Source organism: Phaethon aethereus (genome assembly GCF_964289735.1).
Source record: "Phaethon aethereus genome assembly, chromosome: 16".
In the NCBI taxonomy this organism is placed as follows: domain Eukaryota; kingdom Metazoa; phylum Chordata; class Aves; order Phaethontiformes; family Phaethontidae; genus Phaethon; species Phaethon aethereus.
In genome coordinates this window covers 5,041,805-5,062,018 of record NC_138592.1, presented here as the reverse complement: position 1 = coordinate 5,062,018, position 20,214 = coordinate 5,041,805, and the positions used below count along the sequence as shown (strand labels likewise).

At 33.3% G+C, this 20,214-nt stretch overlaps 1 protein-coding gene across 1 annotated transcript in view; it reads right to left on the bottom strand.

Annotated features, from left to right (window-relative positions):
* Positions 1-367: 367 nt before the first annotated feature.
* SYCP2 (synaptonemal complex protein 2) overlaps positions 368-20,214 on the bottom strand; it is a gene marked incomplete at its 5' end in the record, with an annotated part of 29,899 nt that continues 10,052 nt past the window's right edge. Inside the window, 29 exons of the mRNA XM_082007151.1 lie at positions 368-1,134; positions 1,474-1,530; positions 1,961-2,039; positions 2,383-2,441; positions 3,209-3,308; positions 3,390-3,484; positions 4,146-4,273; positions 4,591-4,752; positions 5,308-5,398; positions 6,180-6,350; positions 6,469-6,716; positions 7,146-7,332; positions 8,126-8,305; positions 9,868-9,932; positions 10,330-10,507; positions 10,620-10,668; positions 11,192-11,247; positions 11,931-11,988; positions 12,096-12,157; positions 12,775-12,805; positions 13,606-13,724; positions 14,256-14,353; positions 14,687-14,823; positions 15,608-15,665; positions 15,759-15,831; positions 15,962-16,054; positions 16,808-16,926; positions 18,154-18,253; positions 19,270-19,425. Of these exons, the coding sequence (XP_081863277.1) occupies positions 1,060-1,134; positions 1,474-1,530; positions 1,961-2,039; positions 2,383-2,441; positions 3,209-3,308; positions 3,390-3,484; positions 4,146-4,273; positions 4,591-4,752; positions 5,308-5,398; positions 6,180-6,350; positions 6,469-6,716; positions 7,146-7,332; positions 8,126-8,305; positions 9,868-9,932; positions 10,330-10,507; positions 10,620-10,668; positions 11,192-11,247; positions 11,931-11,988; positions 12,096-12,157; positions 12,775-12,805; positions 13,606-13,724; positions 14,256-14,353; positions 14,687-14,823; positions 15,608-15,665; positions 15,759-15,831; positions 15,962-16,054; positions 16,808-16,926; positions 18,154-18,253; positions 19,270-19,425 (3,084 nt within the window). The 3' untranslated portion in view covers positions 368-1,059. The remainder of the gene's footprint in view (positions 1,135-1,473; positions 1,531-1,960; positions 2,040-2,382; positions 2,442-3,208; positions 3,309-3,389; positions 3,485-4,145; positions 4,274-4,590; positions 4,753-5,307; positions 5,399-6,179; positions 6,351-6,468; positions 6,717-7,145; positions 7,333-8,125; positions 8,306-9,867; positions 9,933-10,329; positions 10,508-10,619; positions 10,669-11,191; positions 11,248-11,930; positions 11,989-12,095; positions 12,158-12,774; positions 12,806-13,605; positions 13,725-14,255; positions 14,354-14,686; positions 14,824-15,607; positions 15,666-15,758; positions 15,832-15,961; positions 16,055-16,807; positions 16,927-18,153; positions 18,254-19,269; positions 19,426-20,214) is intronic.

The following is a 20,214-nucleotide window of genomic DNA, read 5'->3' as shown; positions in this document are numbered from 1 at the left end:
CATCTGTTACTTCTTGATCAACTCTAAGTTTTTAATCCCCATTTTTTAAGAGCACTTAAATGGAAAATATTAAAAGTATTGTTCTGAGCCTGAAAATTTACAGTATATACATGCATCGTTTTGTAAAAAAGATTAAAAGGTTGCTAAGGAACTATAAAATGAAAGGTAGTTTTTTGTTTAATTTAAAAGCAAATTAAGATAAATATTAGCTTAGAATTTGCACATCATAAATATTCAGAAGAAACCTTCTAGTTGATAGATAGCAACAAAGGAGAAGTGTAAATTATGACTCAGTGGTTGTTTTCAGTTCAGAAGATTTCCTAATCTTCGGAAATCTAAGTATATGGAATAGATAGTATTAGTAGATAGGACATATTTCTGAGCTACAGATAGCAGACCCTCTTGCTATCTGTTGTCTTACATGAAATATTGGTGCAGCAGTAAGTTTTATTTGACTGACGTGCAAATACGTATTATTGATTTAAAGCAAAATAGTAGTAAGATGACTTTGTAAAAAAAAAAAACCACCCAGACAATATATATTTTTCTTGAAATATTTAATACAACTATTTGCAACGTAGTTCAAACACAGATGTTTAGAATTTTGTTTTCTCTTAGAAACTCCTATTTAAGTCTACCACCACTGCCAAACAGTACAGAGATCAAAACAGGCAATTTGATCCCTAAGTAATTTCTGACTATATTCTGGATCAGACAAAAAGGGGTATTCTGTACACACAGACCTAAAACAGACTCAAAGTGAAATTCGAAGTGATTTCTCTGAAAGTCAGTTAAATAAACTATACAAATTGTTAAAGATTTATTAAAAAATAGTTGTGCTAAAAAGAAAAAAATTTACATATTGCATTTTATCAGATTCAGTAAAGTAATTCCCATCTCACATATAAAAGAAGCCTTATCCACAAAGATTTTAATATTAAGGAAAATATGCTTTCATTACAATAGTTTCCTTGAGTGTAAAAAAAAAAAGTTGACAAATTTTACATCATAAAAGAGTGTTTATATTAATCTTGAATTTCAGGAAGGTATCTGAAAATATTACTTCCGAATTCTATCTTCTGATTGAAGCAATGTTTGCAATCCTCTGCGAACATTACACAGTTCCTCTTCTTGCTGTGCAAAAAGCATTACATTTGTCACATATTTTAAATAACCTTTTTTTTTAAGTATCGTTAATTCTGGTGCATAGTATATGCTGCTTTTAACACATCAAATACGATACTTTTGTTTTCCATATCAACATTCAACATATCAAGACTGAGAACTAAACCATATCTATGTGCTGCTTTTATCACCCAGATCAGGTTTGAAGTATAACATGTCAATGATACTTGGATTCTGACATTTTTATTTTTTGATAGGGGATTAGAAGTTACAATTTTTAGTAATTTAGTGTTCAAACAGCTATACATAAACAATAAATAAAAATGAGGACAAGATAACTTCGTTTACCATTTCTTTAAGAAGTTTCTCTTCGAGTCCTCGTATGTCTTCTTTCATCAGATGCATCTATAAAAAGATACTGAATGCATCTTATCTGTTCACAATTGGTAACCCATTTTCAAGAAGACAATTTCATCCCTAAATGGTTTATAACCAAGAGATACAGGTGCACATGCATCCACTTTCCTAAAGAACAGGATGTGTTTTAAATTTTTCTTTCTTTGTTTACCAGTGTTAATCAAAGCCACATAATACAGCATAAATCTTGCTGCAGTTTTCCAGATAATTGCACACACCTTGTAATGGGTGAAATCTAAGCCTAAAACACTGAATATTATTATATTAAAGGATATTTTATGACAATGAAAAACTACAAAAATACTTATGTGGCATTAATACAATGCTAAGGATAAAGACTTTCTTTGGAAAAAAGTCAATACTGATATTTGTTGGTAAAATTGAATTATTAACAAGACAGACAAAAATTTCATCATACCTCTGAAGTAAAAATACGTTCTTCATAGTCAACAGTATGGTAGATGTTCTTTTCAAATGAAGTTTTAAGAATCTGAATTCTAAAGAAATAAAAGGCAGTTCAAACAGCTTTGCTATGTATGAACTTTCCACACATATCATGGATACACCCCATTATTTGTAGTCTATTTGTACTTAAAAGCATGGACAAATATTACCATTGTTCTTACTACTGGAATAGTCCCTCGGGTATGTGGAGAAATTTACATGGACAATAATTACATTTTGCCTGTAGTGTAACATTTTAATCTAAATTTTCTCATGTCACCTACTATCACTATTTTATGGAGGAGAAAAACTGCATAGAGAACAGTAGTTGGCCTAACTTATACCTCAACTGAACAGAACACAAATGTCATCCCAGGATTAATGAAGCCTACTAACCTCTGTTGCTCATTTTTCATGTATGTACTAAAAGTATGTGTATGTTTTTTCCAAAAGGTCTGGAAAGAAAAATATTAATAGATGATAATCAGTAGGAACTATATTTTCCAAACTAAAACCGACTAGTATTTAACATGAATAAAATAACCTACAACCACAGACTCAGCACAGAATGGGTAGAAGTTAAACAGTCACCACAGGAGCTTGAAAAATAAAATAATAAGCATAGCTGGCTGGATGAGGCACTTCAGACATTCTAATTCTATTTTCATGGAAGCAATTTCACCAAAAAAATCTGTTCTGCATAAGAGTTTCAAAATGATGAAAAAGAATATGCATAGCATTTTAATCAGACTTTCCATATAATTTAAGCCACGCCTTCTGAATAAAAAAAAAAGCGAGTATAGTCTTCTGTTGACATGGATATTTGTATCTTCATTTTTACATTACTGCAAGTAGCAGACCCATAATCTCAGCTGGCTTGTCATAGAACACACAGCAAATCAGTTTCAAATGCCTACATGATGTTCCCGAAATACAGGCCAGCTGAAAAAAAGGCTCACGAAGTGGAATAAACAGCACGTTAAAAGTAGTAGTAGTAGTTTATTTTAGGAAGAAAAACATATAGTGGTCATCTAGAAATTAAAAGCATAGCATTAGCCCGTCCTAACACTTCAAATTCATTATTTGCAATTTGACCCAACTTTCAGCAAAATGATAAAGGCTTTTAAAATCAGAATTAATGATTGGAAGTTAAAGATCATATGAATCTATGGATTCCCTAAGAATTTGTTTTTCTCCATGATCAAGCAATTAAAATACAAACCGAGAATTCTTTTTCCATGTTTTTCAGGGACTGAGAATCTTTTTCAAAATTCTCAAGTTCCTCAAGGAGAGCAAAATGAAATTTATCCAGCTGCCTGATCCTACCAAAACAAAATGAGTTACTTTTAGAAGGTATTCACTGCATTTTAAGGGCGTTTTAAAATAAATCTTTCGTTACACACCTGCATTCATGAAGCTGGTAACTCATTGTTGTCAAATGCTCATGGGCAGCTCTTAATGATTGCTTAGTAAAATGATCCATTTTCCGTGAGCGGCTCTATGAGGATGTTTTAACATTAAATTCAGATTATTTTCACTTTAGGAAAAAACCTATAGTATGTTTAGTACTGTAATTGCTTAGTATCACAGATCATACTGAGCAAAAAAACTTTCTTTTATTAACTCCCTATCCTTTAAGGAAAAGCTTTCTGTTAATGAAATGTAAATAAACATGGGTTTATGTTTTTGACAAAATTCTACCTAACTTAATTGGAAATACAATATTTGAAAAATATATTTCCTCAAAATAGAGAAAGTACACATGGAATGAATGATGTGTGCTTACAGCTGTCTTAGATGAACAAATGCATTACACAGGCTCATGTTTTCCTTTTTGCAAATAAATTTCATTCATGGGTTTGGTAATTTGAAAAAAAATCAAAATGCAGTATGTTCATTACTTTAGATGCATAAGCTTGTTTTGAAACAAGACAGGATAAAAAAAAAAAACAGACCTGGGAAAGAAAATCGTTGGAGAGTTAGGTACATAAAGGAATTGAAAATGGCATAAAAGGAAACTTGAATTCTGTCATTTCTTGAAGTTCTATGCACATAGCTATTTTCATGTCTTTTTAAGCAAATTCTGTGGCTTTCGTGGCTATCATTCATATGCACATGTACCCACACAGACAACTCACATTGTATATGAAATGTCTTACCTCAATTTTCTTAGTAAATTCTTTTTGGAGCTTCTGACACATACTGATAGTTGAACAACCAGGTTCCCAGATCTCCCCATCCAAAACAGACAGATCATTTACAGATACAGTAGATACGCTTTCAGACACTGAAGAGAAATAAAAAATAGATATCACAATTCAGTATGAAAAAGTATTCTATCTGAAGTTACAACAGGGCCTAGATAGCTTTTGTTATATGTAGATTAATTCCACCAATTAAATGGTTGAGACCATTTTCTATTTTTACATCAATTTTCTGACTTTCTAAATGGATATAGTCTCTTAAGTATTTAGCATTTCTTTTTATTTCTTTTTTTAAACATGTAAAATTCTTTTTTTACGGATATCATCTTTTCTTGTTAAAACTTGTTACGTTATTTTAAACTTTTGCACAGCTATAGTCAACTTTCACTCCATAACTAACCTCTGTAAGTAACAGCATCATCTGTTTTAAATAATTTTCTAGGCTGTAACTTTGTTCTTCTGTTTCCTTTCTTTTCCTCCTCTTTGCTTGTTTCTACTTCATCAGAATTGCTTTCTGTATCACTGTGGTACCTTCGTTTGAGGAATGTCTGTATAGTCGGTCCTTTAATAAACATGAAAACAACGCTTAATTTTAGGATTATTTAGAACAATGACATGGGAGGATAAAGAAGTGTTTATTGACACTTTGGATCCAAACTCTAAGAGGAGTACGTGTCTTGGCTTTAAAGCTCAAGACCTATATAAAAATTAATAAGCATTACATTTATGGATGGCATGTTCAGTAGATATAAGAACTTGATGTAAATGAACAACAGGATTTCAATAGAACACAGAACTCTGACCCATGCATTGACCCCTCTCATTAAAGATATTCACCCTACGCCCTTCCAGTATCAGTAAGAACGCTTCTAATTCTTTAAGAGCATAACTAACTCTTCACAGTAACTGCATTTTGGAGACAAATTTTCAGGGTTTATGGGGGTAATTAAAACAGCAGAGAAAGTGAGAAAAAGAGTAAAAATGAAGTAATACTGAAAATATATCAAAGAAAACAAGATTATAAAACTTTGGCCATACTTTTATGCCTAATAAACATTTTTCTTAACCTTTACGGAGACATGTAGAAAGTCTTTGGCTTTAAATTAAATGTTTGTACCTGACTCATGTATAGGGCCATAAGGTTCTTCACTCCAAGACTGTACTTTACTTCCACTGGAAGCAGACAATGGAGATGGTGGTACATAGTCCTAAAAGAAAATTCACTGATCTATTAGCTTCCAAATTAAAGCACTTTTAGAAGTCTTCATCAGAAACCCACATTTATGTTGCTTTTCATTAAACTAGGGATATGCACACAACTACAGTAAGGAGGGGAAAAAAAGTAAAAAAAAAAAAAAAAAAAAAAAAAATCACTGCATGAATTACTACTAGGTCTCACTAGATGAAAGAATATACAAATTCTTCACCACATTAATAATTAATTATAGCAGTAAGTCAAATAACCAATAAGGTCTAACTGTTTCTTGCAATAGGACACAAACAAAATTATTTCTTAAAGGAGTCATTAGTGCTTTTTTCACGACAAAAAGTAGAGAAGTGGTTTGAACATATACAGCAAATATATATTTGCCAATGCTACAGTAGTTATTATATTGAATAATGCATTAATGCTAAATCTGTGACAGCACTTTTTCACTTCAATTCTTTAATTTGTGAAAAATCATTTCTTTTTGTGTTGAAAGTCAAGAAAATATATAATCCCTGTTATTTTTTAAGACATTAATTAAAACTGATCTTGTTGGGATACAATTCTATCCTTGTATCCATATCATAAACAATTCCCTAATTTATCTCAAATATTTAAAAATTAACTAGTATGATTTTCCAAGCAGGTCACAAGTAAACATTACATGTAGTGTTTAACATTAAGAAAGATGCATTTCCCTTAAAGCTCACCATCTGTAAAGCAGATAAAATCAACAAAAAGCTGCAGCTCTCTTCTGAAGAGCAAAGGATTTGGTAACGTACCTCTTGTTTACTTTTGGTGATAGGTTTAGTGATATCCTGTAGTTTTCCTTTAATAGAAATTGTGTCTGAAAAGCAATGTCTGAAACTTGAATCTTCATTATTATCGCGTGTTTCAGATATAGTTCCCTTCGCGTGTTTTCCACTGACAGTTTTATATGTCATTAAGCTGAACTACACATTAACAAAAAAAATCGTTATTGAAAGGAGATGTACAAAAGCATAGAACAGTTGGCAGCTTAATGGAACAATTTCAGGTAAAATAACTGTAGAGTAACTTTAATATTCTTACCAAAGATGCTTCAGTTAAAACTGGTGAGAAACTTTTATTTTCAAATGCTAACTTTTTAACAGTTGTCTCAGGGGACTGATTTAGACATATGCTTTGAATATTCTTTTTTTGTGCACAGAAGTCATTGGGAGAGATTCCTTCCTCAAAGTTTAACATTTCCCTTTTTTCTAGCGCTGAGTCCTGAAGACCAGGTGATCTATCACTATAGATATGCTCTTGAGTAACATCTTCCGATATTCTTTCGGCACCTAGAAAACAGTTACTTAACTGTCAGCGTGAGGAATGAAAGAAAAAAAGGCAAGTTAAAGCCCCATATTGCTAAGTGTTCCAACTCGAGGTATTTGCAAATCTCAGATGTGTGGAATTTTACTTTAAGTGTTGGCATATGGGCTGCCACACTTGCACTTTTTGTATTCTCCACACTACTTTAGCAGTTACCAGATTCATTCTAACACTTGTGTTGCACTTCTATATTATGCTGATGTCAAGTAACTGTACCAACGTATAAAAGCATAAGTAACATATTAATACACTTCCTTAAACTATGTGGTGCACACTGTATTAGGGGATATCTCTTATTTTAAAAGCATGAAATAAATGTAAAATTGTACTACTGTGATAATCCTCATTTAACCTCCGACTTTTGATTCTGTATTGCTATAAGTCAAAACACCTACATCTCATTGTCTCAGGAGATGCAGGACTCTCAGATGAAGGCATTTCAATTTCCTTTTGTTCTGCAGAAATCTTTGATTTAATAAATGCTTTATGTACATTGTTAGCTACTCTCTTTGGCTCCATAGATACAATATTCTGGAGTTCCTTTTGCTGATTATCTTCCTTGTTTTCCCCATTCATATGTTTCTATTAAAATACAAAGTTTACATAAACATTACTTGTAAACATATGGAAGTGTATATATATGCAGGTAAAGAGCATATTATCTATATGTACTGTTGAACAAGCACAAAGTCCAAGAAGCAACATCATTAGAAGTACTTAAATTCATACGGGTATCAGGTGTTCTAATATCAATAAGCATTGAATTTGTTTAATTCAACACCCAAATTTCTATTCTTATGAACTTCTTAACTGGTAGAGGCAGTTACCGATGCTTCAAGATTTAATCAATGAAGTTTACAGACCTATCCATAACATTGAAATGTTATACTAAAAGAATGAAAATGTTCTAGCACCCAATGTCATTGCTTAATTTACTAAAAATCCTATTTGGATATTCAGCAAATGTATTGACACACCCTCTATCAAGTCATCATTTTCTACTGTAAACAGAATAGGCATAACATTATCAAAATCACATTTCTAAAAGAATAAAATTTGGTTCACTCAAACCTCCCACTTAATAGACATTTTCAAAATACCATTAAATTTTTAAAATAAGTTCTTTGCAGCAGAATAAATTTCATAAATAGAAATTGAAATATTATGACTGAGAAGATTATTTAGGACTGACTTTCTTAGCAACTAAATACTCATAATTAAAAAAGGGCACTACTATGAATAATAAATAAGATTCAGTTCAACTTGCTCATGTTGAATACTTAAAATTCCAGTCTACTAAGTACAAAGTAGACCAGAGTTTGTTTTGAATAATATGGCAGATGTGGATTTTTAAGAATAAAGTACAACTACATACCTGTATTTTTGATTTCTCCTCCTTAGAGATGCATGCTGAAGACTTCTTTTCACTCTCTGACTCTGAACTGGAAGGCTCTTTGTAATTTTTTGCTAATGCTGCTCTTCGAGGTCTTTTTTGTCTGGTGGTTTGTTCTATTGTTTCATCAGTTCTTGAATTCTGTTTTTTACATTCGTTTATCTTTGGAAGAATAAAAACATCTTCAGTTTATATCAGAATGATAATAAATATATAAGAATAAATGGCAGGTAACTTGGTTTAATTACTTGAAATCCATTATTTCAAAGCAACTAAAAAAGTTTAACAAAGCTCAGAGTCTACTAAGCGTTTTGGGAAGGTAATTTTCACTGTAGATAGGCCACAGTGCAGTCAGGTATGTAAGAATCAAGAAAGTGAAGATAAATGCCATTTTTGAACTACAGCAAAGCTGAAGTGGGCTTCCAAAGCTTGCTCCTTCAAATATGTGCACATTTAAATTAGACTGGTTTGAAACAGAACAAAACCAAAAACCTGCAGAGTGAGCAGGAACCAGTATCCTTGATCATCACCTCTGAACTGATTACCTTAATCACTAGACTAGAACCAGTCTTCCTATCTGTCCACCTTCTACGTCATAACTACTGCCACTCTCCCTACACAGCAGTCAATGTTCAGAAATTAAGCAAAGTATGTTCTGGCTGAAAGTACCCAAGTACCCAAATGTAAGTGCAACACCTCTCTCAGGCTAGACGAGATTTGAATTCTTGCCTCTGACTCTCGAAAAATGCTCTATGCAAAACATACACTTTCTGAGCCCACTCGTCTCCATGTCAAGCCTATTAGTGACTTTCTCAGCTTCAGGTGATCTCCATTGAAGTCTATGCAGCAGTGGAACCCTACCACCTCAAAGGAGGCACTTTCAACCTGCTTGGGTAGATCTGGGGAATTTTGCTACTAAAAAAGGACACATTTTAGTAAGTAGACTGAGTCAACATTGGGCAATTGAAACCCTCCTCAGTTTTGAGGCCCTGTTCAGAACCAAAGGCCTCTTCATCTACATTGCGTGCATGCATGTAGCTTTAAGCTACTAACATCAAATAGATTTGAAAAATTATTGTACAGTCTGAGAGACCAAAGAGTAGTCTGGAGGGAACAGGGGAAGGTTTTGGGGGTTTTTTGGTGGTGTTTTAGATTTTGTTTTTTAAACTGTGGCTTACAAACATCTACAAGCATCTTCCATTAACATGTTCATAATCACTTATAATTTATTATACTCCCAACTTTAATATGCTTACAATATTTTGCACTTATTATTCTTTCTTAACATCTGTAACATTTTTGGTTTTGCAGTTTCACTATGTTACATATATTCATTTAAAGAAATTATAATGTCATAGGTATTAAAATTCAATTAGCCACATTAGACACATGAAAACCCTTGCTGAAAAGCTAATGGCATATTCAATGGAGTAGATGGCTATTAAGCAGTAGACAGACATAATCAATTTTAAGTAATAAAACTTACAAAAGCATCAATGTATAATAATCATTCTCATAGCTAGTATTATGCCTGAAATACTAGCTAAATACTACATAAAATGAATATGATACCTGAAAAGAACAAACTGTATTTAACAAATGATCTTGAAATAAGCATGGAGAAATGGCACATATTTGTGAAAGAAATATTTAAAAACAGTTTCTGTAGTGAGTTCAGATATTCTGAATAGGTATTACAAGTCTAGTTGCAAATTTATATTTACCTTTTTCTTATTTGCATTTTTGCCTTTAGGTTTATCCATGTGGCAAGCAGGTTCAGAGATTTTATCTGCTGTTACAATACATAAAGTTAGAAAAATCAGAAAAATATTCAAATGTCTGACATTTAGAATTTTATCTGTAAAATCACAGAATCACTTTTATGCCTGTAAACTTACTGATTCAGTAAAATGCTTTCAGCACATTATTTTAAAAAGTCACAATTTTTTTTGTTGACAACAACCTCTACCTGTCCCATCCTCCAATAATTTTCCACATTAAAATACAGACTTTTTGGATATTAACCTTTATAAATGATTAGAACTAATCTGAAAATTCCTTATGCTTGGAAATATGACAACAAAAACATGTTTTATCTGCAACACAGCACATTACATGCTATGCAGTTAATATCTATGGACAAACTTAAGAATGCTGCAATAAGAAATAGGAAAAAAGTTTCTTACCTTTGTCTGTGCTTATTGGTTTCCCTAAGCTTTTATTTCTACTGTAATCAATTAACTGAGGTTTAGATTTTCTATTTGATTCTTGTAGCCAACTAATGTCTGTCTTGCTGTCGTCACCTCTGTATTCTGTGTCTGTGTCACTAAAGAGATGCTGCTTCTTGTTTTGATTGTTTCCAATCTACAAAACCCAAAAAGTTCTTAAGTTATTGATTTACTGTTAATATACCTTCTGCTTGGTATTTAAAGGCAGGAAGACAAGATATACTAATCTCCAAAAATCTGAGCCTTACTTTTTTTCTTCCTTTCACTTCAGTGCTAGTTTTACCATCATCTGCATTCCTTAATTAGAAAAAGAAAACACACCTTTAAATGATACATTTAAAAAATACTTGTTCTAAGTCTTTCTACTATTCATGTGATAAGGATTCAAACAACTGTACCTACTTTTGTTTCCCCATCCATTTTGGAAATATCTGTTCACCTAAAACCCTAAAGGATGTGCTTATTTGCTAACGTACACTGAGAACATACAGTAACAATACATCCCTTCGCAGGATGATCATTAACAAAAAACTACCCTTCTCTATTCAGGAGTTTATATCCCCATAGCATTCCATAAGAGAACTAGAGCTGTCTTCTTCATGAAACACATTCTTTCATTTTTATCAGCTTCCCAAAGGAAAATCATGAAACAGCCTAGGAGACCACAGCAGCTATGTTTATTGCTTGAAAAAAACAACACAGTCAAGATACTATTGTCATGCATACATTCCCTGGATTTTCATAATGGCATGCTGAAGAATGTAGACAGTACTATTCTTGATGATAATCAGCAGACTAGGACACAATGTAACATCCCTACCCTTTTTTGTTTGGATCTGTATGAACACTCAATTCAGTAACACACAATTCTTGGATCTAAAAATGTAAATAAGAAACAAATTAAGGTTTTCATTTGTTACACAATGTAAGCAAAATGAACAGGCCATCGGACAGTAACAGCTAAGGGCTTTTTTTGCTCAGTTTTTATACTCAGCACTTAACTTATGATGATTAATTTCTATCTTAGAAATTATTTAAGAACAGAGATGATAGTTAAAACTAATTAGAACTGACTGAAGCTTTCACTATCTCAAACTACTACATTAGTTTCCATCCACTTGCTTCACTACCATCACCAATTTAGCAGGCTCCTCTGAGCCATAAGAAGCAAAACTATCTTTTGTTGTCTTTTGCTTTTATCTTAGCTAGATTTTACTTTTACTCAAACATCTTGGCAAAGATGTCTTTAAAATGGGGATTGGAAGGATGGCAATAACGCTTTCAGGATAACAGGATAATTTAAAAATTATTATACTCCTAACAAACTGTTTTATTCTTAATTCAGGACATCATCATAGCTTTAAGTGGACAGAACCTTAGGATACTGTGTATCATACATTTGAAAGTGATGGAGGCATTTACATGGCAAACTTTTTTCCCCACTTAGTTCAGTGATATAATTTTTAGATTTTAACTATACTTTCAGTAGATACAATTTAAAGTTGACTGAGTGCCTTTACATTCTATTCATAACATATGAGTTTCAGTTATGTTCTTACTCCAAGCTTTATTGTAGGCTCATCAAACCCACTGATGTTAAAGTTGTAGACATCATCCCTGTCAAACAGACACACAGACCAATTTTGTGACTGAATTAATGAACAGTTCACATAGTTAGGTATGGGTAATTTGAAATTTTGTTTGAAAATGTTTTAACTACTTACACATGACCAGCAGTCATATTAAGAAAAGTAGTGTTTTTCAGGTTTCTATCCTGAACGTCTTCCTATACATAAATAAAAAGTTAACTCATACATAAATTTGGACTATGCATTCATACGCACTGTCATCTCAAAATGCAAGTTCTTCATTATGAACATATTAAAAAAACCTAGCAGCTGCTCAGACTTCCACTTGATTAGCAACAGTACAATATGGCAAAAGTGGACAAGTGCTAGTAGAAAGTACATCTTTTAGAATTTATGCTTCAAGGGTATCAACCAAAATTCAGAAAATTTTTTCCCCCACAAACATTAAGACTAATTTCTATGTCCTGGCTATACCCCATTTAAGGATTCTATAACCTCATTTACTACAATATTTTAATTCTAAATATGTAGCATTACAATGATCAAAAGGAACAGATTCACTTACATAATATGTAAACAGAAATTAATTTGTGTTTTACTGGCTGATAGTTGCCTGTAAAAATATCATTCCACATAAGTAAATATATTAAAAGTATTTGAAGTATATATAGTCAATATATAATTAACATTAACATCTCCAGATATTTAACATTCAGCAATATTTGTGAACTTCTGTTTTACATCTGCTAGCTACCACCATAGACATGCATAAATCCAATATGAAAAAAAATTCCAACAAAAGCAATAATGTTACCTTAGAGACAGAGGATTTATTTAAGTGTGGCCTAAAAGATAAGGATACGTTTTGTTAAATGCCAATTAGAATATATGCATTAGAACACTGCTTATATAAATAAAAGCCTTATCAAACACAACAAATTTATTCAGGCATTTAAATACAAAACCAAGTGGATTAAAAGACATCAGTCCCTTTCATTTTTGTGCTCTAGAAAAATGCAATTCCACATCACACAGCTATAACGCAGGCTCTGCATGTCTTCCAAGTCCCTATCCAAAAGGTTTAAAAGGTGACGTGGCCTAACTATTCCAGTCCTTTGTCATCCAGTTACAATCAAACATGGAGAGCATGTAATTATAGGTAAAGTCTATCTCCAAGCATCAGTTCCAGCAAGGTAAGACTAATTTTCTTATTTAAGAATTTGTTAAATTTAAACTCTCTAACAGTCAACTCTTTCACGAAAAGAACTAGGGACTTTAGATAATTGGAAAATTGATGACTGAATGCAAGTTTGACCCCCAAACTATGATGACAGGATGGAAACACCTAACATGTGCCGTGCCCATGAACTACACCAGTTAAATTGTCTCCACGAAAAGCGTTGCGAGTGGGTCAATGAGCGAAAGACCACTGAACAGAGTTTCTAATAGCCTTTGTAGTTAATTTAACTACTGGAACTATTCCACTACTAGTCTGCTACTCTTTGGTACAACAGGGTTTATCAGAAGTGAACAAACGATTCAGATGAAAGCAGGATGTGAAATAACTGTAGACAGGGGAGTAGATGACAAACAAGGCCACATGCACAAAAAGAATAGGCACAAAAATAAATAGTTCACATCATACCTGCTAAAACCCAAGGAGTCTCTTGCTTTGCTTTTCTCATGAGTCTTCACTTTATATCTGTCACTGATTTTACTAATTAGAGACTTTGTTGCATCTGTCATTTCTTTAGACTTTGTTTTCTATAAAAATAAGAGTTTAAGACTCAACTTTGAACCCATTCAACAGAAGGGCAAAGCTGCAAACAGAACTACAGGTTCCCAGCAATCACCTAAACTTCATTAAATATCTTCTAGATGTACTCAATTTGAAAAATCTTCCAGATGTACTCCTTTGAAAAACATTTTCCCTTGTGTTGCTCAAACAGTGAGCAATAAAATCAGCTTAGCAGGTATTTTCTTTTAAATTTTGTGGTTTTGTGTACTATAACATTCAAAAACAAATGAAGAAGTCCATGAGAAGCACAAGTTAGTGCTTATTTAAGAAATTTTTGAAAAAGATAATTCACAAAAAATTCAGAGCAAACTAATCTTAAACAGGTCACACTGAAAAGTACAGTGAAGCTGACATTATTTAATTCACTTACTATTAGTGGAAAGTCAATTAAAAATAAGTTGGTGACTAAATGAAAGTAAAATACAAATTTTCAAACACTGAAAATTTGACAGTTCTCCTAATTGCAAGTCAAAAAAATGAAGGTAAGAAAGTCTCACCGTCTTTGATTGTTTTGGAATTGCAGTTTCTTTTCTACAGAGAACATCATGTTCCTCTGTTGTAAAATCAGAATGCAAAGATGTTTCGGACACTCTAGCTGAAAGAAATGTTTTAAATGTTTCAGCATTAGTTTAAATATTTTTCCCTTTTCTACTTAACAGTTTCTGTTCCAAATGATAAACACTCTGACTGTCCACTAAGTATTTTGCTGTTTTCTTCCCTCATGGTATCAGTTTATTTTCTTGGTTTTCTTCTCTATTTTTAATTTCTTTGTCTATCTGGAGAGATACGTCAAAAAACTGAATAACTGGGTCTTGTTTCACAGCTCTTTCATTAACAATAGCAACTAATACAGGAGGGAGGGGTGGAAAAAGAACAGCTTCATCTGAAACATTTTTAACACTAACAATTAACAAGTTGTGAACATAACCTGTATGGGACGTATGTGCCAGTGATGGGTTTAGCTTTTGCTTTTCACCAGTTGTTATATTCTTCTCAGGAACAGAGCATGCTCTTTTTTTCCATGCTTTGGTTTTATCAAAAGAACTCTCCAAAAGACCAGACAGCCTAACAAAGATAATACCATCTTACTTATCAGTGAATTGCCAAAAGTGAGTCTCAATTATAATAAACACGCATCACAAAATAGGAAAATAGTGGTATCTAGTATCTATCAATGCATTTTACATTGGTAACTAAGCCTGCTACCATTGTTCAATTAATCAGTGCATTGTAAAATGGCAAAGCTTCACATATGTTTAAGTCAACTTCAAAAAGGCAACAATATCCTATGCCCATCATTAAACCCTGAACCTAGATAACTGTGGTGTGTCAAATCTACTACTTTTTACAGCACAGTTCACTTACGCAAACCCGAATCATTGGTATTTTACCTTCTGATGTAATCTGAAAGAATTACTCTCCTTGTTGCTACTAAAGTTTACTTAAAGTCCTACTCTGATCTTGTTAGTGTACTATTTTCATAAACAGATTCACCAATTTAAAGTCTGATTAAGACAACAGAATAGTACTGTTCATGAATGTCGTGGTTTAGCGCCAGGCGGCAACTAAGCACCACGCAGCCGCTCGCTCACTCAATCTTAGTAAACACATGTAACAGTGCTGGCTTGGTGCCATGAATTTCAGAATAAAAAAATAAAATGACATAATAAAAGTGACCTGACTTACAAAGACAACAGTTCTTAATGCAACTCTCAGCGAAGACAAGACAATTAAATTCTGGCATTTTCTGAAACTATGCAACAAAATTTCAATTCTGGCAGTACTTGAAAATTCTCCCCTCAAAGTGAATGACAACAACAGTGACTTGGTATTCTTCTTCAATACTTACAAAGATTTGTTGCTCCTCCCTACTGGCTGAGAATCAGGAACAATATCTAATGCTTCATCTAAATGAAATATTAGTTTGGTATCAATTATTATCACAAAAGAAATGGACAAAATTAAAAGTAAGGAATATCAACACTTGTAAAATTACTTGCCTAAAGTTTGCTTTTGTGTGGCATCAATTTCTGCCTCTTGTATCATTTCTAAAACCTCTTCACCACACATTTGCTGCAGTGGGGTAACACCCAAAAGAAAATATTAGCATAGGACTATAAACAGTGTAAACTTGTAAACTTGTATTTTCCCTAATAATATATGAAATTATTATTTAATTTCAGAGAGGTGCTGATTCCAGTACCTTTTCAGCTAGTTTTGCCTCATTTCTGATATTTGATTTCCTGATCTGTTCTGTTTCACAAAATTCACTGTCTAGCGTACATCTTTGCCCACTCTAAAAAGCATGAGTAACACTGACAATTACAATCCAGAAAAGCAAAAGTAGTAAAATTCTCCTAGAAAGTAACACTTTAAATACTCTAAACTACCCATTCTATATCTTAAAGCCTTTTTCTAACGCGTGGCTGTATCAAAAAATGCTTCAGAATCCCACAGTCCAGGATTTGACTTGAATCTGACCTAGAAAGACATTTAAAGCCAGAAATAAAATAAAAATGTTACTTTGAAGTCTTTGTTCAACTCAAACAGAAGCAAAAATACATATACTCAAACTGCAGTTCAGTGACTGAACTACACCTATGTAGTTTTGTTTAATTTTAGCGAATGCCTAATCAAAAATGTACTAAACCCAATGCTATAAATGCTATAACCTGGTAACATTATATTTGATGTTTTTAAGAGTGTTTCGACACCACATAATTAATTTGAGAGTCTGTGCATACATCATTCTCATATTATACACTAAGCAAGAATTGTGGTTCTAGTAAAAGCAAGTTAACGCTGGGGTCAACACAGATGAGTGAATACAAATTTTAGCTAATTTTCTACAAGTTCAGTCTCACTTTAGACATATTAAACCTGAAATCCAGACAACAGGAAAACATGCAATAAAGTAAAAGACACTATTTTCTAAAAGTGAGTTGCTCACTGCAAAACTCTAGCTCTTTAAAATATGAGTTAGGAACAAATTAGAATAGGAATTAATGTTATTCTAAGTAAAAGACTTAGCTACAGATGACATGCATACTCCAGTAGGTTCTTGATAGAAATTTTTTGTTCTGGTCTCATTTACTGCATTACTGTTAGACCCTTCAGCAGAGCTTATCATTTCCAAAGGTAATTTAAATCGTCCTTTAGAAGGAGTGGCTGAAAACAAAACAATGGCATGTTAGAATTCTATCATTTCTTCTGTTATGCTTACTGTGCTGTCTGTGACATATATATGAAGAGTTTTGCCCATGATCACATCTATTCCATAAACTTTTAAAAGAGTTGGATAGTGTTTATATCAACTCGTTATGTATCTTTTTTAATTCTATTGATTTCAATTAAGTTACATGGAGGTTAATGAGCCCAAAGACTGTGGATGTCTGGAGGCAAGCAATGCTTTTTACAGCCTGGCTCTGATAGAAAATAATTGGTCACCCATTTAACGATTTTACTGTAATGTATTTTTGCTTGAATAGACTGTGTGGTTAAGTTCCAAATAAAAAAGTTACAGAAGTTCCATCCTCATCTGAAAATGCTTTCTTTTCTAGCCTCTATTACTCTTAATTTGTGTGTGATACATGGATGTACATAACTGAGAATACTGATGCACTTGAGACAGTTAAAGCAAGAAAATTAAGTTTGTTAGTCATGCTGTTCTACCACTAGTTGCATCTCCAGCCTCTACTGGTCTTTGTCTCACAAACCTCCCCCTTGTAGGATGTATTAGGTATCTGTTACAGTAAGACTATTAATAGGAAAGCAATGACTCCTATTTGCGATAAAGTCTCTTCCTTATCCTTTTCTCTGAAAGAAGCACTTTTGACATAAGCATCAGTAGCACTGGACCTGTGACTCAACCTTGCAGTAGATCCCACCTTGCTCATTAGCCATATAACCAACTGCTCCTTGAAGAAACAGATGCAGTCTCTCGATTAGAGTAAAATGCAAGTGATCGATGCACACATTGGAGAAAGCGGATTTTCCACTGCAACAACACTGCAACAACATTGCTGAGAATTCTTTAAACCAAGAGCATATTAGGAGAGAGATAAAAAACACACTCATGTTTTAGATCTTCTAATTGACTGCTCACTTCTCAGCTTGCTCCAGCACAAACAGCTGACAACAGCAGTAAACACAATAGGTGGCCTTCAGCTGTTTGGAATGCACGTGCAGCTACTATCCTGCATCATGTCTATGGACCAATAGCAAGTCATTTAGTTCAAAAACTTCAAGCTTAAAGCCCCTCCTAGGGAGATTTTTATAAGGTCTACTTTTCATTTCCAGCTCTGCAAAGAATTGCATTGTATGCAATTGTTCATGCTTGTATTTCAAATATGATTAATAGCGTATTTTTTACCCTAAAAGTACTTGTAAACTTACGTGTGCTAGCAAATACCAGTGGACTCCTTGTGGAAAATCTTGTAGTTCCAGGAATAAGCACAGATGCTTCAGACACTTTCCTTTTACAAGACGCAGTCATCTGGAGGAACAGAAAAAACTTGACCATAGTACACAGATTTAAGGATGACAACACAAGAGTTTAGACAATCTATTTCCAAAAGTCTTTTGACACTTCGTATTATTGGAATGGCAATTGCTGTTGCTGCACATATTAATGTAATGTGATTTTTATGAGATTTTATTTTTTATTTTCTCTTTTTTAGAGAGAGTTCACCAAAATACCTGAATTATATAATACAACTGATAGTTTTAAACCAATAAGTGATTGTTGTTTTCTAAATTAATTCAATAAAGTATGCACAAATCCTGTCCCTTGTTAACAATCAAAGTAACTAAGATGATTCCGAGGAGCTTCTGCAAAGCTATCACATAAGCTATAAACCAGCAGAACCTCAGGAACAGGTTTACAATACTATTGCTAGCAAGACATGCACTGCACGTCTGTTGCATGATAAAGATACAGTGACACTGCTTCATCTTTTCCCCCATCCCTAACATACCTGTAGTTAGTCCTAGTATAACCATAACATGTTTATACCTTTAGAGTGATCGTGGGGCAAAAGAAGCAGCAAGCTTAAGAAATTGGGCTCCTCCCAGTTTAAACCAGAGACTCAGCTAATCACCAATCTTTGTGAATGGCAAGCTATAGGACTTGCCTCTAATTACAGCTATTATTATTGCTGATCATTAGTAAGTCTCCAGAGGCTATACTAGACTTTGACATATTGTAATATATCGAAGCATGTCTTGAAAACATCTATCTTTAAAGAGAATTCACAGAGCATCAAGGTCTAAAGAACATTAACAATTGCATTCTATTTTTGTCACATTGTTATAGTTTCAAAATACATAATAAAGTTTTTTGCAAAGGGATTTGTAGAGCTTAGTGTCATGTCGTCAGAAAAACAATCAAATCCTGTATTAATTACATTCCAACTGTAAAATAACAGGGGGTTTATATTATAAAAATAAGGTAAATTTAAATTGACTTGTATTTTTGACGTATGCTTTTCTGTTTTTGATAATCCTACTTACCTTGGAGGAACCACCTTTGCATTTTTCTTGACTGTTATTTTTATTCAGAGTCCTCAAAGTTCCAGGAAGCTGCTGGGTTTTGTACTTACTGAGTTTCTCCTCCTCTTCAATTTTTTTTTCCAAACATGTTGACAACTGACTTTCTGGTACCAGAACCTATATTGTATTTTGGATTTTATTATGTTTTATATTTTATTACAGAATCACAGAATCACTAGGTTGGAAAGGACCTTTAAGATCATCAAGTCCAACCATTAATCCAGCACCACCATGTCCCCTAAACCATGTCCTGAAGCGCCACATCCACACGTTTTTTGAACACTTCCAGAGATGGCGACTCCACCACCTCCCTGGGCAGCCTGTTCCAATGCCTGACCACCCTCTCAGTGAAGAAATTTTTCCTAATATCCAATCTAAACCTCCCCTGGCGCAACTTGAGGCCATTTCCTCTTGTCCTATCACTAGTTACTTGGGAGAAGAGACCAACACCCTCGTCGCCACAACCCCCTTTCAGGTAGTTGTAGAGAGCGATAAGGTCTCCTCTCAGCCTCCTCTTCTCCAGACTAATTATATTAATTTATATATCTTATAATATATAATTATATTGTACAAACACAATAATTATATTGTACAAACACACAGAGAGCAACTTCTTTACCCTAAGTAACGCATTCCTCTGTAGATTTTGATAAACTTCAGAGCTTATATACTTTCAGTTTGAAAAGCATCCAACCTGTTATTTTCACTAACAAGGATGAGTACCAAATCACAATTCACATAAAAGACCTTCCCCTGTGTATATTTGGCTGGGGTATTCTAGGATTTGCATATTAATGTCTCCCCAAATATACAATACATCCTTACTAGAAATCACTTAACTGGTTGAAGTTATCTTTACATACTGGCATTTTAAGAGTCCTTGTTTTTATGGTGAATGATTATACA